Below are 21,149 nucleotides of genomic sequence, written 5' to 3' on the forward strand. Positions count from 1 at the left end.
CCTGACTCTCCTCCGCACCAGGCGATGCAGGGCCTGTGGCCCCCCGGCCTGCCCTCCTCAAAAACGAAGAGGGGGGCGTGGCCGAGGCCAAGGGGCGCCAGATGGTGGAGCTCCTTTGGCAGTCTGAGAACCCCGGGTTCCCCCAGGGCTCCGGGGTACGGGTGAGGGAGGGCCGCTCATGTGTTTCAGCATTGCCTTTGGTTGCTGGGCAGACAATGCACGGTTTCCTGTGTCTTTTGGGGAGACTTAGATTTTGGGGAGCAGTGTGGGGTGGGGGGGAGGCCCCAAGAAGGCATGGAGAAAGGAGCAGAAAGGGCAGCGTTGGGGTGTCATACGCCCAACGGGCAGAAAAGGACTTACCCCCACGTGGGTCTTCAAGCAAGTGGACCAAGCTTCCTTTTTTAAAAAGTTATTTATTTATTCCTTTTTTGGGTTTTTTTTTTTGGTTTTTGGTAAGGTTGAAGGTGGTTTTGGTTTTTTCGGTCATGGTCAGTTGGTCAGAGATAAAAACTAAGTTTGAGAGATGAATGCAAAGGGAAAAAAAAAAAATTTCCAAAGTCCATGTGAAATTGGTTCCCATTTTTGGCTTTTTTTTTGGGGGGGGGTTCAATTTGGGCTGTTTGTCTGTCTCCAAGGTCGGGGGCCAGTGGGCTGGGTGGGAGGGAGCCAGGTTGGAGTGGAGGGCGTCTACAGGAAGCAGACGGGGCCAACGTCCATGCCGAATTCCTGGTCTGGGGCGCCAATGTCCAAGGGGGCCACGTCGATGATGGGCAGGCGGGAGGTCTTGGTGGTTTTGTATTCGATCACGGTCTTGCCCCAGGCTCCGGTGTGACTCTGGGCGGAGGGGAGACAGCGGGAGAGGGGCGTCACCGGCGGGAGTGGGGGGCGGCAGGGGGGGGGGAACCGGGGCCTGCCTGGAAAGCCACGGCCCGGAGAAGGGGCCCTGCGGGGAGAGCGGGACTCACCGTGCAGCCGTCGTAGGTGACAGTGTAGGTGAAGCGGCTGTTGCCCTCGGAGCGGAGCTCGATCTCGTTGGAGCCCTGCAGGAGCAGGGACTTCTTGAGGTTGCCGGTCTGCTGGTCCAGGTAGGCCACGCTGTTCTTGCAGTGGTAGGTGAGGTTCTGGGAGGCCTCGGTGGACATCAGGCGCAGGAAGGTCAGCTGGATGGCCACGTCGGCGGGGTCGGAGTCCTGGCCGCCGTACTCGAACTGCAAGAGGCGGGGAGGGAGGAGAGTGAGCGGCCGTCCTGCAGCCTGTAGTCCTGGCCCTGTCACTGGAGTCTCAGGACCCCAGCTTCTCCCCCTGGCTCTGTCCTCACACCCTGCAGAGGCCCAGAGCCCCCAGACCTTCCCTCGAGCCCCTCCTGTGCCCCCCGCCGCCCGTCTGGTGAGAGTGGCTCCGGGGTTCAGCTCGCGCACCTGGAATCCGCCGGTCATGCTCTCGCCGAACCAGACGTGCTTCTTCTCCTTGGGGTTCTTGCTGACGTACCAGTTCTTCTGGGCCACGGTGGGCTGCGTGGGGTACACACAGGTCTCGCCCGTCTCCATGTTGCAGAAGACCTTGATGGCATCCAGGTTGCAGCCTTGGTTGGGGTCAATCCAGTATTCTCCTGCGATGGGGAGGGGCGAGGCGGGGTCAGGGAGGACCTCGGAGCCCCTCGGGGCAGGGGGAAGAGGGGAGGGAGGACAGGAGGAGGAGGCAGGGCGCAGGGCGGGTGTGTCCTCACCGCTCTTCCAGTCAGAGTGGCACATCTTGAGGTCGCGGCAGGTGCGGGCGGGGTTCTTGCGGCTGCCCTCGGGGCTCCGGATGTTCTCGATCTGCTGGCTCAGGCTCTTGAGGGTGGTGTCCACCTCGAGGTCACGGTCACGGACCACGTTGGCGTCATCGGCCCGGTAGTAGCGGCCGCCGTCGTGTGCCTTCTCCTGAGGCGGCTGGGGCATGAAGCTGAAGTCGAAACCGCCGCTGGGAGGACCAGGGGGACCAGGAGGGCCAGGAGGGCCGGGGGGACCCTGCGAGGAGAGGGAAGAGAGTGGGGTTCTCCGGGGTTCGAGCACCTCAGGGCTGGAGGGCCGCGAGCAGATGGGGTGGGGAGCTACGTACAACAGGGCCAGCGTCACCAGTGCGACCACGGGGGCCGGGGGGTCCAATGGGGCCGGCGAGACCGTTGAGACCATCTTTGCCAGCAGCACCGGGAGAGCCGGGGGGACCCTGCAGGGGGGACGATGGTTAAGGACAGTCTGCCAGGAAGCACAGGACCACCCCACGCTGGGAGCAGCCCGCCACCCTCCCCACCTGGTGCTCATCATTGCTCATGCCTGCCGCCGGGCCAGGAAACCGGGGGAGGAGGGAGCAAGAGGGAGATGCCGAAGGCTGGGGAAGATGGTGTAGGTCCTAGACTCTAGGGCTTTCTTCCCTTCCCCCAGACCCTGTCTCTGGACCCTTCTCCTGAGAGGTGAGGAGCACCTGTGTCCCAGGCAAAGGGCCCTGACGTGAACCTGGACTTGGGGCCCAAGAAGAAGAGATAGAAGGAGAGACTTACACGGGGACCAGCGGGACCGGAAGCTCCAGAGGGACCTTGCTCACCAGGAGAGCCCTGGGGGAGACACAAAGGTGGTTCAGGCCCGTGGGGGTCAAGTGCGGCTGGCAACCCGCCCCACCCCCATCGTCCAGGGAGTCAGGGGCTGAGACCCCTCCCACAGGCCTTCTTTATACACCCTCCGCCCCCTCAGAAGCACCCTGGAAATGCCCATACACCTTCAGATCCCCGTCGTCAATGGGGAGAAGTGAGAAAGAGCCAAGTCCCCCACCACCCCCCATCATACAGCGAGGCCTGGGGGGCCGGGCAGAGAAGACTCGATGGCAGCTGGGCTGGGGGAGTACTCACAGGGGGGCCAGGGGGACCCTGGAGGCCAGAGAAACCACGGTGACCCTTGATGCCTCTGTCGCCCTGTTCGCCGGTCTCACCCTTGTCACCTCGGGGGCCTTGGGGTCCCTAGAGGAGCGGAGGAGACAGGAGGTCAGGAGGGAGGGTCTGTTCGCACTGAGCGGGGTGCTGTCCACACCCGGCAGGGTTCTGAGGAGGCGGGGGGCCGGGGCAGGACTTACAGTGGGGCCACGGGCACCAGCGGGGCCGATGGGGCCGGCGGGACCGGCAGGACCCTGGGGAGAGCAGAGAGAGCGTTAGATCCCGGCCGGGGAGGCGCCGGCTGAGGGCTGGCCCAGCACACGCTGCTGCTGAGACCACTCCTCCTCACAGACCCCTCTGTCCTCACACCCCTCCCCACTAGGCCCTGCTCCCCTAAGCTCCAGATGAAGCTGTATGGAGTTCAGGCTTCGTGCAAGCTGGACCGTTAACTGGGGACAACTCCATCCCCAGGGAGACGGGCACTGTGGGGGAGGGGCCTCGAGGCTGAGCTGAGGCTCTGGTTTCAGGGGAGCCAGGGGGCTGGCCACCTTGTAAGACCTCCAGGCCTCCCCCCGCCTGGCTGAGGCCAGAGGCCGCCTGCAGGACCCTAGCAGCCCGGGGTGTCTGACCCGAAGCAGCCAGAGGGAGCCCAGCCACTTACAGTCTCACCACGGTCGCCACTCTTGCCAGCGGGGCCGACGGGGCCAGGGGCACCAGGAGCGCCAGGAGCACCGGGGGGTCCAGCAGGGCCGGTCTCACCACGGTCACCCTGGGCGGGGAGAGGAGCAGAGGCCGGTCAGCCCCAGAGGAAGGGGCCTGGTGGAGCTGGGGGAGCAGCAGACGCAGCAGTGGCCCGGGGGTGGGGGTGGGGGGGACGGAGCCATCTCACCTTGGGGCCAGGAGATCCATCTCGTCCGGGGGAGCCCTCAGCACCAGGAGATCCCTGCAGGGGGAGGGAGGGAGGTCGGCATCAGCCAGGGGGAAGGAGGCTCAGGCCAGGGCCCCGGTGGCCCTGCAAGGGCACTGGCATCGTACAGGGCTGGAGGCTGCTTACCTCACGTCCAGACTCGCCAGGGGGTCCAGCCAATCCAGGGGGGCCCATGGGACCAGGGGGGCCACGTTCGCCACTGGAGCCAGAAGGACCTTGTTTGCCAGGTTCGCCCTTAGGGAGAAGGAAGAGTCAGGCCAGAGATGGGGGGAAGGCATGTCCTGAGAGGCCCCAGTCAGCTAGGACATTCGTCTTTGCTGGCTCCACCCCCCATCCCGCACCCTCCGAGTCCTATGACAGTTCCTCTCGGTCCCCAAGGTGAGGGCACTCACAGAGGGGCCGGGAAGACCGGGGAAGCCGCGTTCTCCTCGCTGACCGGGCAGGCCGACCACACCACGCTGTCCAGCAATGCCTTGGGGTCCAGGGGTTCCGGGAGAGCCCTGCGGGGGGCAGACAGCGGTGAGGGGCCCCGCCGTGGCCGGGGACCACTCTCCCAGCCCGGGCCCCTCCGGAGCCCGCACTCACAGCGGGTCCATCAGCGCCAGGGGATCCTTTCTCGCCAGCAGGGCCAGGGGGGCCGGGGGGACCAACTTCACCGGGACGCCCGGCAGGGCCGGTCTCACCGCGGGGGCCTTTGCCGCCTTCTTTGCCAGCGGGGCCAGGAGGGCCGGGGGGCCCAGCGTTTCCCTGGAAGAGGAGGAGGGGGGCTGTCAGATCCCACCGGACTCTGGAAGCATCCCTGAGGCCTCAGCCGGGCCCAGGACGCTCCTGACAGCCTGGGCCCCAGCCCTGCCCCCCCCCCCCCAGCCATAGAGACTCCCCCAGGGATACTCACAGAGGGGCCGGGGGGACCCACGCGGCCAGCAGCACCAGGGAAACCAGTAGCACCCTAGCCGGAGAGGACAAGGCAGTCAGGAGGAGGAGAGCGCCCTCACCTGGCCCAGCCGCCCCCACCTCCAACCAGAGCCCAGCAGACACAGGGAATGAATTACTCACAGGGGGACCAGCGCTGCCGCGGGCGCCTTTGGGTCCAGGAGCACCAACGTTACCCTGGGGGAGAGCACGGGGGCGTCAAGGCGGGGCCAGCCCGGGGTCCAGGCCTGCAGGCAGCTCGGGGCCGAGGGCGAGATACTCACAATGGGGCCGGGGGGGCCTGCGGGGCCGGCGGGGCCAGCGGGACCAGCATCGCCTTTAGCACCAGCGTCACCGGGTTCGCCTTTAGCACCAGGTTGGCCATCAGCACCCTGGAGGGGGGGGGCGGGAGGTGGTGAGGAGAGGGGAGGGATGGCGTCCCTGCAACTCCAGGCAGGAGGATGCTTGCATGGGAGGCATCTCAGCCCCTTCCTCCTCCCCCCGACTCAGGACGATGCTTCTCTCTTCAGCCAGCACCCCCAGGGCCCCGGCCCCAGGTGGTGATCACAAATGAAGGGGGTCTTCATACTCACAGGGGGGCCAGCGAAGCCAGCGGGGCCAGGGGGTCCAGGCTCACCACGGTCTCCCTAGAAGAGAGGAGGCAGACTGGAGAGATGCCCTGGCACTGGGGGCGTGGGGGAGGTGGGAGGGTGCGCTGGAGGGACAGGCGAGGAGGAGGGGCCCCAGGAGCATTCTCCAGGGACCAGGGATGACAGCGAAGGTGGAGGAGGGGCAGGAAGGGGGGGCAGTGCGGAGGGAGAGAAGGGCCACGGAGGAGGCACGAGGCATTCGTTCTGTACTTACGGGGGCGCCACGGGCTCCAGTGGGACCAGCAGGGCCGCTAGGACCAGTTTCACCCTGAGAGGGGGGGACGGGAGGCTCAGGGTCAGGGTCCTCCTGGCAGACGACCCCAGCAGAGCCTCCCCATCCTGTATTCAGGTCCCCCGCCTCCGGGGTGTCCGCCCAGAGCCACGCCCAGGCTGGTGGGCCAGCGGCCTTAGGGAAGACCGGAAGGAGGCAGCCGCCTCACCTTGTCACCAGGGGCACCAGCGGGGCCAGGAGGACCGATGGGACCAGTCAGACCTCGGACGCCATCTTTGCCAGGAGCACCATCAGCACCTTTGGGACCAGCATCACCCTAAAAACATGGGCCAGCCTGAGACGTGCAGCGTGGAGCAAGGGGGTGGCCTGGGCTGTCTTGCTGGTGTCTGGGGACACCCCCCCCCCAGCTCTGCCCTGCCCCCGTGCCCAGGACCCCAAACTTTTCCGAGGAAAAGGTGCTCGTGAGGGGAAGAGGCCCCCCATCCAGGAGAAAGCCCCCCGCTCTCGTTGCCAAGGTAACTCATGGGGAGAGAAGGGCCTGGACCACAGAGGATTCACCAGCAGAAAGGCCAGAGGGGAAGGTCTCAGGGTGGGAGAGAGAGGGTGGGGGACCCAGGGTAGACAAAGAAGGGGAGCCACCAGGGCTGGACTTACTCTGTCACCCTTGGGGCCTGGCAGACCAGCAGCGCCTCGTTCACCAGGCATTCCCTGGAGGCCAGGGGCACCCTGGCTGCCGGGGGCTCCAGGAGCACCAGCATCACCCTAAGGGGCAACCAAGAGGACTGGAGTGAGGCCTGGGCTTCCAGGATGACGTCATAGCCTTGAGCCCCTCTGAGTATCTCCCAGGCTTGGTTTTGAGGCCAGAGACAGGCACCAGCTCAGAGTGAAGGCTCACAGCCAGCACTTCAGGCTGCACCGGGACCCCACCCAGCGGGGTCCCCCACCCCCCCCATCTAGGTGGCTTCGGTCACGGTCAGGGTCCCCCGGTGAGACCCGGGCCCTGTGCCGTCCTCACCTTAGCACCATCGTTGCCGGGGGCACCATTGGATCCGCGGGGACCAGCAGGGCCGGGGGGACCTTGCACACCGCGCTCTCCGGGGAAACCTCTCTCGCCCTAGGAGGAAAGGGAGGGCGGGCCCGTGATGGCGGCTCCGGAGACCGCCGGCCGGGGCACGGGGAGGGGCGGGCATCGGTGGGAGCGGCAGAGGCTCTACTTACTCTGGCTCCAGAGGGGCCGGGGGCACCGAGGTCGCCAGGAGCACCCTGAGGGGGAGGAGGGACGGACAGACAGTGAGCAAAGGCCACGGGCCTCAGCCCTAGCAAGCACCTGCTCTCCTGCCCGGGGTGGGGGTGGGGGGGCAGATTCTGTGATGAGAGACCAGGATCACCCCTCTTCTCTCTACGCCCCCAACTTTGGGTCGAAGGAAAGTCACAGAGTCCCGGCATCTCTAAGAAGAAGCCAGAAGACGGGCAGCCTTCCAGAGCTCCCTGCTTCCCTCGGTGCTGCTCCCTTCATGGTGGGAGTCCTGCAGGTGTCTGACCATTACCCTCCAGCTGGGGGCAGTCCTGCTGGTGTCTGACCGTTACCCTCCAGCTGGGGGCAGTCCTGCTGGTGTCTGACCGTTACCCTCCAGCTGAAGGTATCTAGTTAGCTAGGAGGCTTGCCCCTTCCTCTATCTTCCCTGCATCCCTGTCTGGCTGGTCGCTGGCGGGTGGCTGCTACCCTTACCTGTTCACCGGGTTTGCCTGCTTCACCAGGAGGACCAGCGGGGCCAGGGAGACCCTGGAGGTGGGAGACGGGGAGGGGAGAGAAGGGGATTAGAATTCAGAAGAGAGCAAAGGGGAGCTCCCAACCCGCTCCCAACCCCCTGGCGGCTGGGAGGCCTCACCTGGAATCCGGGGGAGCCAGCGGGGCCTTGTTCACCTCTCTCTCCAGCGGGGCCCTGTCAGGGGAGAGGGGGTCAGAAAGGCCCGGGAGGGGAGCAGCGGGGGGTCTCCCCTCAGTGGCCCCGCCCAGGCCTCCCTGCGGGGACACTTACAGCGGGGCCAGGGGCTCCCTGAGCGCCAGCTTCTCCGTCTTTGCCAGCAGGACCCTGTGGGGGGAGAGAAAGAAGAACAGGGGGGTGAGGAGGCGGGAGGAAGAGGGGCAGGTGGGCGGGCCTGGGGCTGGGGGGCCTGGGGCAGTGAGGAGGAAGGGTGAGATACGTACCACAGCGCCAGGGGGTCCGGGAACACCTCGCTCTCCAGCTTTGCCGGGTTCTCCCTGGCGGGGAAGAGTCAAGGTTGAGGGGCTGCAGTGGAGAGCAGGGCTCCCCAGTCCCTCCTGGTCACTTGGAGTGGAATCTTTAAAGGGGCTTTTGGGGCTTTTTTATTCACCAGCTCCGGGCCTGGAGAGATGCCTTCCTGGTCCCTTAGCCTCTCCCTTGGACACATGCCCCTTCCTTCTCCCCATCACTGGCCTGTGGTGACCTGAGCTGCCCAGGGCTTTCCTCTCCTCTGATATCTCCTTTCAAACCTCAAAGAACCCCCAAGATTTGTGGGTAACTATTACATAAAGGGATATCCCATCCCCATGTGTATATGGGGGGGGGGGGGGCAGATGCCAACAATATTTATTTCCAGGGACAGAGCCATGGCAGTGGTGTCAGGAGAGGCCCTTTCTTTTGTGAACAGGGAGACTGAGGTCCAGAGAGGGGCAGTGAGTGGCCGGAGGCCACACAGCACGTCAGCGGCAGAGCTAGGCCCAGACACCGGGACCCTCGCTTCCTGGGGGCCTGTCCCTGTGGCTCTGAGCCTGTCCCTGTGGCTCCTCCCTGAATACTCACAGCAGCACCTTTGGGTCCAGGGAATCCCATCACACCGGCCTGACCGCGGGCGCCAGGGGGGCCTGGGGGTCCGGGGCGGCCATCTTGACCAGCGGGACCCTGGGAGGGGGAGTCACAAAAGCCGAGGTGAGAACAGGGGGTGGGGGTCAGAAGGGGGAAGGGGGTCCACAGGGGAGTAATACTTACAGTGGGACCAGTCTTGCCATCAGGACCAGGGCTTCCAGGGCTGCCAGTCAGACCCTAAGAGGGAGCAGAGCGGTGTGAGAGCTGCGGGAGAGGGTGGCGGAGGAGGGGGGGAAGGGAGGATGGGGAGGGGGCTCTCCAGGTGGCAGTTTGGTGTCCTGCTCCAGAGCACCTCCTCCCGGAGCCAGCACGGGACAGGCAGGGCCGGGCCGAGCTGGACAGAGGGCTGGGTCTCACCTTGGCACCAGGCAGACCAGCCTCACCGGGGCGACCGGCTTCACCAGGAGAACCTTTGGGGCCAGCAGGGCCGGGGGAGCCACGTTCACCAGCGGGACCCTGGTTGGGGGGTCACAGGAACAGTTAGGGTCTCAGGCCTGGGCCTCTCTCCCAGCATCTTCTACCTCCCAGGGAGGTGGGGGCTCTGAGGGGCATTGCTGGAGGCGGGAAGGCCAAGGTGAGGCTGAGTGTGGAGAGAGAAGCTTGTAGCCACAGCACAGGGCGCCAGGGCTGGGCAGCATGTGTGTGTGTGTGTGTGTGTGTGTGTGTGTGTGTGTGGTGGGGGGAACATCTGCAAAAGGGAGTAAAGGGGTAAAGGGCAGGGCCACGAAGAGAGGTTACCTTGGGACCAGCAACACCATCTGCGCCAGGGAAGCCACGGCTGCCAGGTCCACCCTGCAGGAGGGGAGGAGGTTGGTCAGTGAGCTCAGACAGGGGGCGCCGGGCTGGCACTGGGGACAGAGAAGGGGGCTCTTACACGCTCGCCAGGGGGTCCGGGCAGGCCGGCAGGTCCGGGTTCACCTCGGGCTCCTCGCTTTCCTTCCTCTCCAGCAGGGCCAGGGGGTCCTTGAATACCAGTGGGGCCCTGGAGACAGCGGAGAGGAGGGGTAAAGGGCAGTCTGGAGTGAGGGGCCCTCCGGGTGCCCGCTCCCCAGCTGGCTGAGGCGGGGCCTCCCCGGGTCTCCCCCCGGGCGGCCGGGCTGAGCTGCAGGCGGACTTACGGGCTCTCCCTTGGCGCCAGTGTCTCCTTTGTTGCCGGGAGCACCAGGTTCGCCCTGTGTGGGGAAGAGAAGAGGATGAGCCATACGTTGGGGGGCTTGGTTGGCCTTGACCCCCAGACAAGGGTCACCCTGGAGCCGGTGCAGAATGGGGCAGAGGAAGAGAGAAGTACTTACGCTGTTACCCTTGGGGCCAGGGGCACCGCTGGGGCCCTGGGGTCCAGAGGGGCCTCGGGCACCGGGGAAGCCAGGAGCACCAGCAATACCAGGAGCGCCCTGTAGGGGGCAGAACGAGTTGAGTCTACCAGTGAAGGGCACACACAGGGCAGGCGGGGGGTGGGCACCAGGGGCAGCTCTGAAACCTGCAGGACACTTACGTTGGCACCTTTAGCACCAGGCTGTCCATCAGCACCAGGGTTTCCCTGTGGCACAGAAAGAGGCGGGTGAGTAACAGTCGAGGACTCTGAGTCGGGGCGGGGCCGGGGGCGTTGAGGAAGCAATACTTACAGCAGGGCCAGCAGCACCAGCGGGGCCAGGGGGTCCGGGTTCGCCACGCACGCCCTGGGGACCTTCAGAGCCTCGGGATCCTTGGGGACCAGCTTCACCCTGGAGGGGAAGACAGGACATGTCAGAAGCCACCCTGGCAGCCCAGCCTCACCTTTGGGAGGTGGGGGTTGGGAGTGAAGGGTAGGGACAGGAGACCAAGAGTCAGGACTCCAAGATCGGAGAAAGGAACACCGGGACAAAGGTCTTGCCACTCTGGGTCCCTCTGGTTTGGGGAGCACGGAGACACCGTGGCCCATGGGAGCTACACTCAGAGGAGGGCAGGGGTCTCACCTTAGCACCAACAGCACCGGGGAACCCAGGGGGACCAGCAGGACCAGTGGGACCCTGTGGATGGAAAGGAGATGTCAGCAAGAAGGAACGTGGCAGCTGCAAGTCGCACCCTGGGACAGAAGAGGTCCTGGGGTTCAGACCCACATGGCCCATCTCCAATGTTACCCCCAAGAGCTCGCACTGAGACCCTGCCCACTCCCAGGCATTGAGGTCCAGGGGCCACACTCACAGGGGGTCCAGCAGCACCAGTAGCACCATCATTTCCACGAGCACCCTGTAGAGAGGGAGGAAGCGCAATTACATCCACTGAGCATTGGCCGGTCCTTGTAGCTCCTGGGGGACTCCTTCCAGAGCCCAGGGATCCCCCCTCCCTGCCCCCCCAAAAAAGGACCAGAAGTACTTACAGCAGGGCCAGGGGCTCCAGGGCGACCTCTCTCACCAGGCAGACCACGGGGGCCCTGGCAACAAAACCAAGAAAAACCAAGTGAGACGGAAGGCACACCCATCTCCCTCAAGCTCCCACTGTGCCCCGTGCACCCTGTGCCCTCTCTTCCTTCTAGAACTGGACACACTCACCATCTGGCCAGGAACTCCATTCTCACCAGGGCTACCAGGCTCACCCTAGGGAGCAGAGAACAGAATTAGGCATGTGTTCAGGGTGGGCCTGGGCGGGGAGGGGGAGAACCAGGGCATTCAGACAGCCTCTTACCTTGGGACCAGCAGGACCAGCATCTCCCTTGGCACCATCCAAACCACTGAAACCCTAAGATTGAGAGGAGGGAGCAGGTAAGACTCTGTGGAGGGCGAGGGTCACCGTGACACCCATCCAAACCAGAGAAGGAGCCTCAGGAGCTCACTGCAGACATCACCCGCCTCTGAGCTAGACTCAACCCAACTGCCCCAAGATCTCATCCGATCCCCTTATCAGAACGCCTTTCCCAACAGGATGTAAGTCCTTTTGGATGTCTACTCTCTGTCCCTGGGGACTTCTGTGGCTGCCTCCCACCACGACACACACCAGGGGCCTCGGGGGAAGGGGTTGGAATGGTGGGAATGCTGGGACTTAGGGAGCTGAGATGACTCATAGGGGACTCACTCTGTGTCCCTTCATTCCGGGGAGACCAGCTGTTCCGGGCAATCCCCGAGCACCCTGGCAGGAAACGAAAAGAAAGGCAGGGCCGTTAGGAGACACCATCACACCGGACACAGAGCCCAGATGAACCCAAATGCGGAAGAGCGGGGGGCTGGCCACACTGGCTGGCTCACCTGAGGTCCAGGAGGCCCACGCTCGCCGGGACGGCCAGGCTTTCCAGCTTCGCCCTGAGAGGGAGAGAAAGGCCTTCATGCCCATGTCCCTGGGCGGAAACCTGTGGAGGGTCTGGCTCTTCCTGGGGTTGTTGGAGGTCAGGCTTAGGGGTGCAGGGCCTTATCTTTGAAGTTAGAGTGCAATTTAAACCTGCCGGGAAACCCTTGTCTGGTGGATTTTATTTCCCTCCAAAGGAATTTCTGTTTGTTCCTGTCACCAGCGTTCTAATCGCATCACAGGGAAAGCAGGCCTGAGGTGCCCAGAGCAATGAAGCTTAAGGAAGCCATTTGTCCTGAGGGGCAGGGGTGGGGTTTGCTCACAGGGGAGAGGATGGAGAAACATCCCACAAAGGGTGAAGGTCCTTGTGGAAGGGCAGGCCTGTCCATCCGGGGGAACTTTCCCCCTTTTCTCTGGGCATTACCCCCGAAGGCGGTGGGGCACCGGGTGGGGAGGACAGGGCCCCAGCCCAGAGAGGCAGTAAGGGGCAGATGGTGTCTTCTCACGGTGGCTACTTACATCATCTCCGTTCTTGCCAGGGGGGCCAGGAGGACCACGGGGACCCATGGGACCCTGGAGGAGACAGGAGGAGAGGGGGTTAGAATGACCAGGATAAGGAAGAAGGAAGGGAAAGGGGGTAAGGAAGACTCCAGAGGGGAGTGGAGAATCCACGTATTGGCAGAGGGAGGCGTATTTGTCCACAGGGTACCAGTTGGGGAGGGGGCACTTACTGAAGCTCCAGGCTCGCCAGGCTCACCAGGGGGGCCTTGGAAACCTTGGGGACCCTGGAGGACAAGGAGAGAGGGGTGGGGTTAGAAGGGCAGGTGCCACTGGGCAACCTTTTCCCATCTCACCAAGAGATCCCAATCCTCCATCCCAATCCTCCCGCCAAGAGCCCAAAGCTCAGGCTGTGAAGATACCCTGGATACTCACAGGTGAGCCAGGGGGGCCAGGGAGACCGCGGGGACCAGAGGGACCCTGTGGAAGAAGAAGAAAAGGAGACCTCATGACATCGCTGTGGGAAGGTGCCACAAGGGTGTAGACTTGCTGTCTCCCATGGGTTCCTCTGGGGACCACCCAGTTGCCTGGCATCCTCTCTGGACTCTGAGGTCCCAGGGGTCATCTTGACCTCATAGGTCATCTCTGTCACCCCCATGTGCCATCGCTGGCCCATCCTGTGTGGATCCCCATTCGGCTCTTCTCCTGTCACCTCTACTCCCCCTGGTGGCTCACCATGGGACCGGGCACGGACACTCCTCCGCCTGATTTCTCGTCATAGCCGTAAGACATTTGGGGAGCGAAGTTCTAGGGGGAGAAAACACATAAGAGAGAGTGGATGAGAAAGTGGGGCCAGACAGTGAGTTGAAAGGCAGAAGATGGCACCAATAATGGGACAGACGGACATCGTGTGCCTCCTGATGGGACGCCCGAAGCAGGACAACATCCCGTGTGAGGTAGTCCTGCCAAAAAGGCATCCGCGGAATCTGGTCATGAAGACACAGCCGACCAGCCCAAAAGGAGGGACCGTTTACCACACAAATGGGCTCTTCAAAGAACCTCAGTGGCATGAAAGATTAAAAATAAAAAAATCTGAGGAATGAAAGGAAAACTAAAGAGACATAGCCATAAAATGCAATTCATGATCCTGGATTGGATCCTGGAATTGGAAATAATAATAATAATAATAATGCTATAGAATAGGACTTTGGTGAAACTTGAATAGGGACTGTGTAGTAAGTATATATTGCAACCCCGTTAAATTTCCAAATCGTGATCATTGTGCAGTAGGCCGTCAAGAGAATGGTCTTAGGGACATACTCCCAGCCACTTACTCCCAAACCAAGGGTCCCGAAAGGAAAAGAACCATCCTGATGTGTATACAGAGACAGAGACTGATACCGCAAACGGGGCACGCTGAGAAGGAAGGGTCCAGGAGAGTTCTTGGCACTCTTCTGGAAGCTTTTCTTTTAAGTTCGAAATCATTTCCAACTATAAAGAATGCCACCATCTGCCCAAACCAAAACAAACCCAAACCCGGGGGTGGGGAGGGCGGACAGGAGTACTGGCCACTTACTCCTCCGAGGCCAGGGGGTCCAGGGGGTCCAGGGGGGCCGGGGGGTCCAGGCTGTCCGGGGATGCCATCTCGGCCAGGGGGGCCTGCGGGTCCCTGCAGCGGGAGAGGCCCGGATGGTGAGCACCGGCCCGGGGCCACGCCCACCCGCAGCCCCCCGCAGCCAGAGCACCCCGCATCTTACTTACCCTGGGGCCTCGGGGGCCGGTGTCTCCTTTGGGTCCCTTTGAGGTTGGGAGAGAGAGAGAAAACACAAAAAAGGACCTGGGTTAGAGAAGGGAGGGCCGTGAGGGGCCAGGGGAGGGGGGCACCAGCCGAGGGCAGAGCGTTACCTCGACTCCTGCGGTTTCTAGATCCGTAGGCGACACTGGGGGGAGAAGAAACGCGGGTTAGAGGCGGGTTTGCTCGGGGGCAACGGCTGCAAACTCCTCCGTCCTCCCCGGCCCCCGCCCCGGGCCCGCAGGAGCCGTACCCTCGCCGTCGGGGCAGACCGGGCAGCACTCGCCCGGGGGGGCCACGGCGCCGGGGCAGTGCTTGGTGTCCTCGCAGATCACGTCATCGCACAACACCTTGCCATTGTCGCAGACGCAGATCAGACAGACCTCGGGCTTCCACACTTCCCGGTCGTGGTACCGGATGCCGTTCTGCACGCAGGTGACGGATGGGACTGCGGGGCGAGAGGGGGGGGGGGGCGTCAGCGGCGCCCGGACCCCCCGCCGCAGAGCCCCCGCCGTCCGTCCCCGCCTCCGCCTCGGAGACACGTTGAGATGTTCCGTTTCCCGCCGCCTCTCTTCCCCTCCCCTCCCCAAACCCTTAAAAGCTCTAAGCTCATCTGCTCCTCATCAGCGCCGGTGACAGCGCCGCGGCGCGCGGCCAGCGCGGCCGTAACTCTTTCCAGTTCCCAGGAATTTAAACAAAGCCGCGGGCGGGGGCTGCTTCCAGCTCCGACCTCAGCCCGCGGTGCCGCGGCCAAGGGAAATAAAAAGCCGTCGGGGCGGGGGGCGGCGAGGGGAGGGGGGAGGAGAGAGGAGGGACGGGAGGGGCCCCATCCAGAGGCCAGGCTTGTGGGGTGGGGAGTGGTCTGGATGGCGACCCGCGGAGGTGGGAGGAGAGATGGGAGGTCCGGCCCCCATTCCAGTTCTCCCGATCCCCCAGGCAGGTGGGACGGAGTGGGAGGGGCTTCGAGGACGGGGCGGGGCTGGTGTGGGGCGGGGGTCCCGCCCAGAGACTTGAAATATACCTCCTTCTCCCCCCCCCCCAAGTTGGATACGCCCTACCCTCCAGCGCCCAGACGTATCGGAAACCTTCTCCCTGGGACAACCCCCGTTCCCCAAAGCCAGCCAGGGCCCCTGGGCCACTCCGTAGCCAAAGAGCTAGAAAGTCCAAGTCCGCACCTCGTTAGGTGGTGAACCAGGCCACCGCGCCGGCGCCTCCCCAGACAGCCACTAGGGGGCGGGCGCCGCCACGCAATTTCCCTCGGAACGGACACTTCTTTTAGGGTCAGGGGCCGCGCCGCGTCCGGTTTATTTTCTAGTTTTCTAGGTCTGGAGGTGGGGGTTCACACTCCGCAATCACCCCCACCTCCCGCCCCAGCCCCTGCGCGGGGGAAGCGAGGGACGGGGAGGAGCGGTTCTCAGCGTTGACCGGCAGAGGGCGCAAGGACCCCCGCCCTGCCCGGCGCTCTCCAAAGTTTCTCATCCTGCATCCCGCCCACTCCCTGCGCCCCCTCCCCCCGCGGCCCCGCACCCCCGCGGCCCCAGCGGCGCTGTCTAGCCTGCAGAGGGCAAGCAATCTTTCCTTATGAATCATCCCACAGCTTCCCTGATGGCTTTTACATCTTGGGCTTCAGATGCCTCGCTCGGCGCCCCCCACCCCATCTCCCATCTTCGACGTACTTTCCCCGCGCCCCTCGCTCGCAGCCCCTTTCCCCCCCCCCCCGGGGTGCGCTCCGCCGTGCGCGCTCAGGACCCCGCCTGCACCAACTCGAGTAGCGCTCCATCTTCCACTCCCGCTCCCTCCCGAGGGCGTTTGTCTCCACCCTTCCCGCCCAGGGTGCGTTCCTTCCCTCCCATGGGTGCCAAAGAGGCGCCCTCAGCATCCCCCTTCCATCACCCAGTCCCCGGAGCACCCCGAGTCTCTGTTTAAGGGGCGGACTCCCCGGACCGGGCGCAGGCTGCGATGCCAAGGAGCCCCGGACCCTCCCTCCCAAAGCCTGGGACTTACTGTCTTCTTCTTGGCCCTCCTCTTGGCCTTGCGTCAGGAGGGCGGTGGCCGCTAAGAGGAGCAGGAGCCGGAGGTCCACAAAGCTGAACATGTCTAGACCCTAGACATGTAGACTCTTTGCGGCTGGGGTGGGGGTCAGCGTCCGCTCATGCGTGGCCTCACAGTCCGCGTGCCTCCTGCTCCGACCCCGAGGAGAAACTCCCGTCTGCTCCGACCGGTGGCCCGGGCCCCTTTTATACCGTCCCGAGGGCGAGTGGGGAGGAACCCGGCCCCTAGGAGAGGGGGAGCCGGCCGCCCGTCCCCCAGCCAATCACAGCGGCCTGGCCCGGCCCCCAATTTGGGAGTTGGAACGGAGAGGAGGAGGAGGAGGAGGAGGAGGAGGAGGAGGAGGGGAGAGAAGGGGAGTCCACCGCACACCCCCCCCCCCCTTCGCAGCTCTGCCTCCCCAGCCCCCCAGGCCAGCCTGGGCCAGAGATGCTGCTGCTGGGGTGCGGCTAGGTCCTCAATATAGTGTAGGCTGAAGAGGGGGCAGGGGAGCCCCTTCCGCTTTCTTCCTGGGACCCCTCAATCTGGAAGAACTGGAATTGGGGAGCAGAGTGGGGAGCCCTCCAAAGGTGGAAGGATTGGGGGTGATTGGGAGAGGGTCCTCCTGGCCATGCCTCCCGCACCCCCTCCCGTCAGCCTTGGCAAGAAGAGGGGATGGGTGTGAAGAGGCCAGCTGGGACCCCTCTAAGGCAGGAGAACCAGGGGATTCAGAAGATGTGCCTGTTTAGGGGTGCCTTCTGGTGTGGCTTGGGTATGGGGCTTAGGGATATCTGGGGACCACGTTAGAGATGCCTTCATAGACATTAAGCATCAGATACTGGGAGGGATGCTGGCGAGAGGGGTGTCTCGAGGATGTCGATTCTCCTACCATGCCCGCAGCTCCCAGACCCCAGGCATGGCTGAGAGGGAGGGGGGGGCGGGAGGCCGAGCCCTGGGTGAGAGACTGGACTCCGTGGTCTCTCCAGAAGGAAGCTCTGGTGTTGAGGCCTGGGGCGACTCGTTTTGGGTGGGCAGTTGCTAGGACCCTTCCCCCCAGGGGGTGAGATGACATTGGGGGAGGCTGTGAAAAGCGTCCTGGGCTGGGGTCTCTGTGGCGGGGAAGCAGGTGAGAACACGGGAGGGGAGGGAGGCCACGTCACTGGAGACAGGGCGCTCCCTGTGGGAGCCGCATAGAGTCCCGCCTCTGGCTGTACCTGGACTGCGGACTGGGGGCATATGGGAGAATTTGGGAGTCTGGGGGAGACTTGTATTTGGAGGTTTGGGATGAAATTGCAGGGGAGGGCGAGTGACCTTATTTTAGAGGCTGTCTCCCATGTCCATCTTCTTTTCTGAAACCCTGGGGCATTGCTCTCTGCCTCTCGCACCAGGAGAGAACCATCTGGGCACCCCGAGAGGATGGGGGGACCCCAAGAACAACAGGCTCTGTGTGGGGAAGACACCTCTGGAAGACTGTCCTTTTGTCTCCACGTCCCAACCTCCCGACAGGGTTCCATCCCAACCCCAGCCCTATCCAGGTCTCGGTCCTCCAAAATCTGTGGGCCCCGAGAAGGCAATGGGGGTCCCTTTGCAACGTCCATCGATTCCGATCCTTTCCGCAGAGCTCCCCGCCCCCATCACTCCAGAGCTGCAAACGTGGAAGCGGGGAGTCCCTCCTCCCCCAAACCATCCAAGATTCCTTTGCTCCCCCCCCCCGCCCCTTTCCACGCCCTCCCCCAGCTGGTTTTGTGCAACGAAGGCAAAGGGGAAAAAAAGACCAGGGGAGAGAAGGGGAGGGAGCCACGTCGGCCGTGGGCAGCCAGGATGAGCGGTGCGGGTGGGGCTGCGGAGGGGACGGCAGGGGCTATAATTAAAGGGAAAATATAGAGTTTCCAGCGGGGCAGGCTGGAGACAGCGATGGAGGGCCGGGCCTTCACCAATTATCCCCACCATGTGGCACCCGCTTGTGGCCCGGGACCTGCCCCCGCCTAGTGCCAGCGACTCCAGGGCAGGACCAGGGGGCCGAGGTGCTGAGATGGCAGTTCCTTTCACCTCCAGGGTGGGATGTGGGTGAGGGGTGCAGGTCTCGTTCCTTAGAAAGGTCGACGACCCTTTAGACTGGTCACCTGGGGTCACAGGGTGTCGCAGGCTGGGGGTGAGAGCTGGTGTTACCTGGCCACCTTCCTGCTTGCTGAGTCTTCTCAGCCGGAAGGACTGGTGTCCACAGCCCCCTCCCCACGTGCTCCCTGTCCAGGCTCTCCCCTCCTTCCCCCCTTAGTAAAGGTGAAGCCTCAGAGATGTGGCTTGGGGCTTGCTACATCGCGGGCCTGGAGTCCTGAAGAGTGCTCAGGGACCCCTGGGGAGTGGGTGCGTGTGACAGACACCGCCCCTCTGTCTGATGTCAGACCCCCGTCCCAGGGGCTCCAGGCCGAGGGCTTCTGAGCATCCTTTCCACGTGGCACCGAGCGGAGGCCCAGGGCCCTCTCTGCCACTCTCTGACTTGAAACGCTTGGCGGGCGCCCAGCCCGAAGATGTGTCTTTAATTTCTGCAGCATGACAGCGAGAGGAAGAATGTGCTGGGGTCTCCTCCCAGGCTGGCTGGGCCTCCTTGGCCTGAGCCTGGGGAGCGGGGAGCGGGGAGGGAGCTGGGCTGGAGAGGGGAGGGAGGAGACGCCACCTCATCTTTAGGAAACTCTGAAGCTCTGGCTTCTTGTGGAATGCGAGACTCTGTCCGGCATTTGGAGGGTTGGGGGGGGGGGGGAGCAAAAGCCAACGTCTCCTTCCCCCGCGTCCAAGAAATGGTAAAGTCATCAGCACTTAGAGGGGAAAAAAATTCCTCAAGAAGAAAAACAGAGAGAGGAAAATGCTGAGCTCTGAATTCATTCCCTCTCCAATTTTCCCCAAGTGCCCTCTCTCCACAAGGTGGGGGGCGGGCCTGTGCTCCCCAGCTCCTCATTTCTCTGGAGCCCCTCAAGCCCCCAGCGTGGACTCCGTGGCGTGGGCGGGGAGAGGAGGCAGCCCAGGTGTCGGTGCACCTGGTGAGCAGGTGGGCAGCCTTTAGCAGCTGCTCTGGTTCCCGAGGTTCTGTTGCCCTCCCCCCCCTGTTTGAGCACCCCTCCAGGATGGTGTCTCCTGTCCCCCCACCCCACCACCACCACTGGTGATGGAGAAAGGGTCCCTAGGAGTGGGAGGGGATGGGGAGAGAGAAGGGGAGGGTCTAAGAGTGAGACCACAGTGAAGACTTGGTCTTCATGCATCCTCATCACGGAGTTCTGTTGAGAGAGAGTCAGGGGGCAGGCTGGGGACAGACCCCAGTGGGTGGGCTCCCCTCTTCCTTCCCTTCCTCAGCTTTGCATCATCAGCCCTTTGGTCCTCTGCTAAGTTCCTTAGCTCCCAGGCACAGCTCGGCGCTCCTATGCCTCCACCCCACCCGAGTCCATTGGCCTCCTGAGGTCTCCCTCTGACTCCCATCCTTCCCGGGTTCAGAGGGAAGGTGGTGGATCAGGTCTGGCCGTGTTGAGGGTTGGGGTTGGGAAACTGAACCCACCCAGGAAACTGAACAAGACTAGGAAAGGGAGGAGAGCAAGGAGGCAAGGGGTGGTGGGTGTCACGCAGGCAGGGGGAAGATGGTTCTAGAAGGAGGGACTGTTTTATGCTGCAGAGGGAATTCCTATGATGAGGAAAATGTTCATTGGATGAAGCAACATGGCAGCTAAATGTGAGCTGTTTCGGTGGACGGACGGGCGAAGAAGCCAGATGGGAGAGGGCTGGGGAGTGAGTGGGAGACCTGGAAATGGGGTCAGAGTGGACAGCTCAGAGGAGGAGTTTAGCTGTGAAGGGGAGGAGCGTAGATACCTCATTCTCCCGTCCCTTCCTCCTTCTCTTTTTCTTTCTTTCACTCTCCCCACTCCCACTCCTGTCTGCCTTTCTGTCCTCTCCTCCCTCCACTTTCTCTCTGTGGGACTCGCTTCTTTTAAATCCTTGCACTCTCTGGAGCTGTTTTATGAGCTCCAGTTGCCTTTTTTTTTTTTTTTTCCTTCCCCCCTCTTTTCTTTTCTTCCCAAGTGACCCGAGCCTCAAATGCCTGCACCCAGGCCCAGCCTCCACCTCATTCTCTTCTAGACCAAGCCCTGGGCCCAGGATCTTGGAGAGAAGTCTTCCTTTCTAGTTGTGGCACATCCTGCCCCAATTATGGTCCCCCTTCCCTCCCCACAGCTCGAGAGGGGAACATTTTGGGGGCAGGAGAACCAGGAAAAGCGCTGGGATGAGCTGGGAGGAAAGGCCTGGGGCACAGCCATCGGGCCATTGGTGACACTAGGACCATCCTCCTAACTCTGCTCCTAGGCCCAACTCCAGCCACCCCACCAGACCCCAGCCGGTCTCAGCTGAGAATAACGGGCTGGATGGGGACATTGTCAGGCTTGGGGGTCCCAAGTCTTCTCTTCCACTCTGTGCTGATCACAAGCGAGGGGCCAACGCTCATCTTCCCTGCTGGGACGTGAGCTACAGGGCAGGGAGCTGTCAGGGTCCACATCTAAGCATGTGTCTGCAGGCAGAACAGCATCTCAGCACAGGCTTGAGCGAGTGAGTTCATTGAAGTGCTATCTACCCCCTTCTGGTTTGGTTCAATACATACTGTGCTTGTTCCATCCCATTCCCCAATGCTTTCCTGTTTTCTATTCTTTTATTTCCTCCGCCCTTAACCTTTTCCCTCTTCGGGTATTTCTATTCCTTTTCTTGGTTCTTTTCGTTCTTCTCCCCTCTCTCCTCTGCCTCTGGCCAGATGTCCCACTCCTCCACCCACACACTCTCTTCCAGCATCTCTGGTGCTCCGTTGGGCCCCGTGTCCTGATGGCCAACCTACAGCGGAGAGCAGGGAGCACAGCTGGGAGGGGCGGCTCAGAGGCTTGTGTCACAACCCAATGTCTGGTTGAAGTGTTCAGAATATGGATGGAGAGGCTCCGCTGAGGCTTAGATTTTTTTAAATATATATATAAGTGACTGGGGCAGCCTGCCTGAGGCAGAGGCACCTGACCAGACCCTGATTTCCTTCGTTCACCCCCA

At 62.9% G+C, this 21,149-nt stretch overlaps 1 protein-coding gene across 1 annotated transcript; it reads right to left on the reverse strand.

Moving 5' to 3' along the window:
- Positions 1-393: 393 nt before the first annotated feature.
- COL1A1 (collagen type I alpha 1 chain) lies at positions 394-16,286 on the reverse strand. The gene is made up of 51 exons (XM_084863387.1): positions 16,065-16,286; positions 14,314-14,508; positions 14,174-14,208; positions 14,030-14,065; positions 13,845-13,937; positions 13,004-13,075; positions 12,704-12,748; positions 12,502-12,555; positions 12,290-12,343; positions 11,734-11,787; positions 11,564-11,617; positions 11,177-11,230; positions 11,044-11,088; positions 10,872-10,925; positions 10,697-10,741; positions 10,468-10,521; positions 10,138-10,236; positions 10,008-10,052; positions 9,808-9,906; positions 9,634-9,687; positions 9,390-9,497; positions 9,254-9,307; positions 8,873-8,971; positions 8,639-8,692; positions 8,453-8,551; positions 7,837-7,890; positions 7,667-7,720; positions 7,517-7,570; positions 7,357-7,410; positions 6,846-6,890; positions 6,643-6,741; positions 6,282-6,389; positions 5,836-5,943; positions 5,610-5,663; positions 5,339-5,392; positions 5,030-5,137; positions 4,890-4,943; positions 4,729-4,782; positions 4,419-4,580; positions 4,226-4,333; positions 3,960-4,067; positions 3,795-3,848; positions 3,567-3,674; positions 3,106-3,159; positions 2,885-2,992; positions 2,540-2,593; positions 2,101-2,208; positions 1,727-2,009; positions 1,419-1,609; positions 966-1,208; positions 394-834 (listed from the first exon to the last, which is right to left on the reverse strand). Exons 1-51 carry the CDS (start codon positions 16,153-16,155, stop codon positions 688-690), a joined length of 4,374 nt encoding a protein of 1,457 aa, XP_084719513.1. The 5' UTR covers positions 16,156-16,286; the 3' UTR covers positions 394-687.
- Positions 16,287-21,149: the final 4,863 nt, after the last annotated feature.

The sequence above is a fragment of the Pipistrellus hanaki genome (assembly GCF_964339955.1).
Source record: "Pipistrellus hanaki genome assembly, chromosome: 16".
NCBI classification, from domain to species: Eukaryota; Metazoa; Chordata; class Mammalia; order Chiroptera; family Vespertilionidae; genus Pipistrellus; species Pipistrellus hanaki.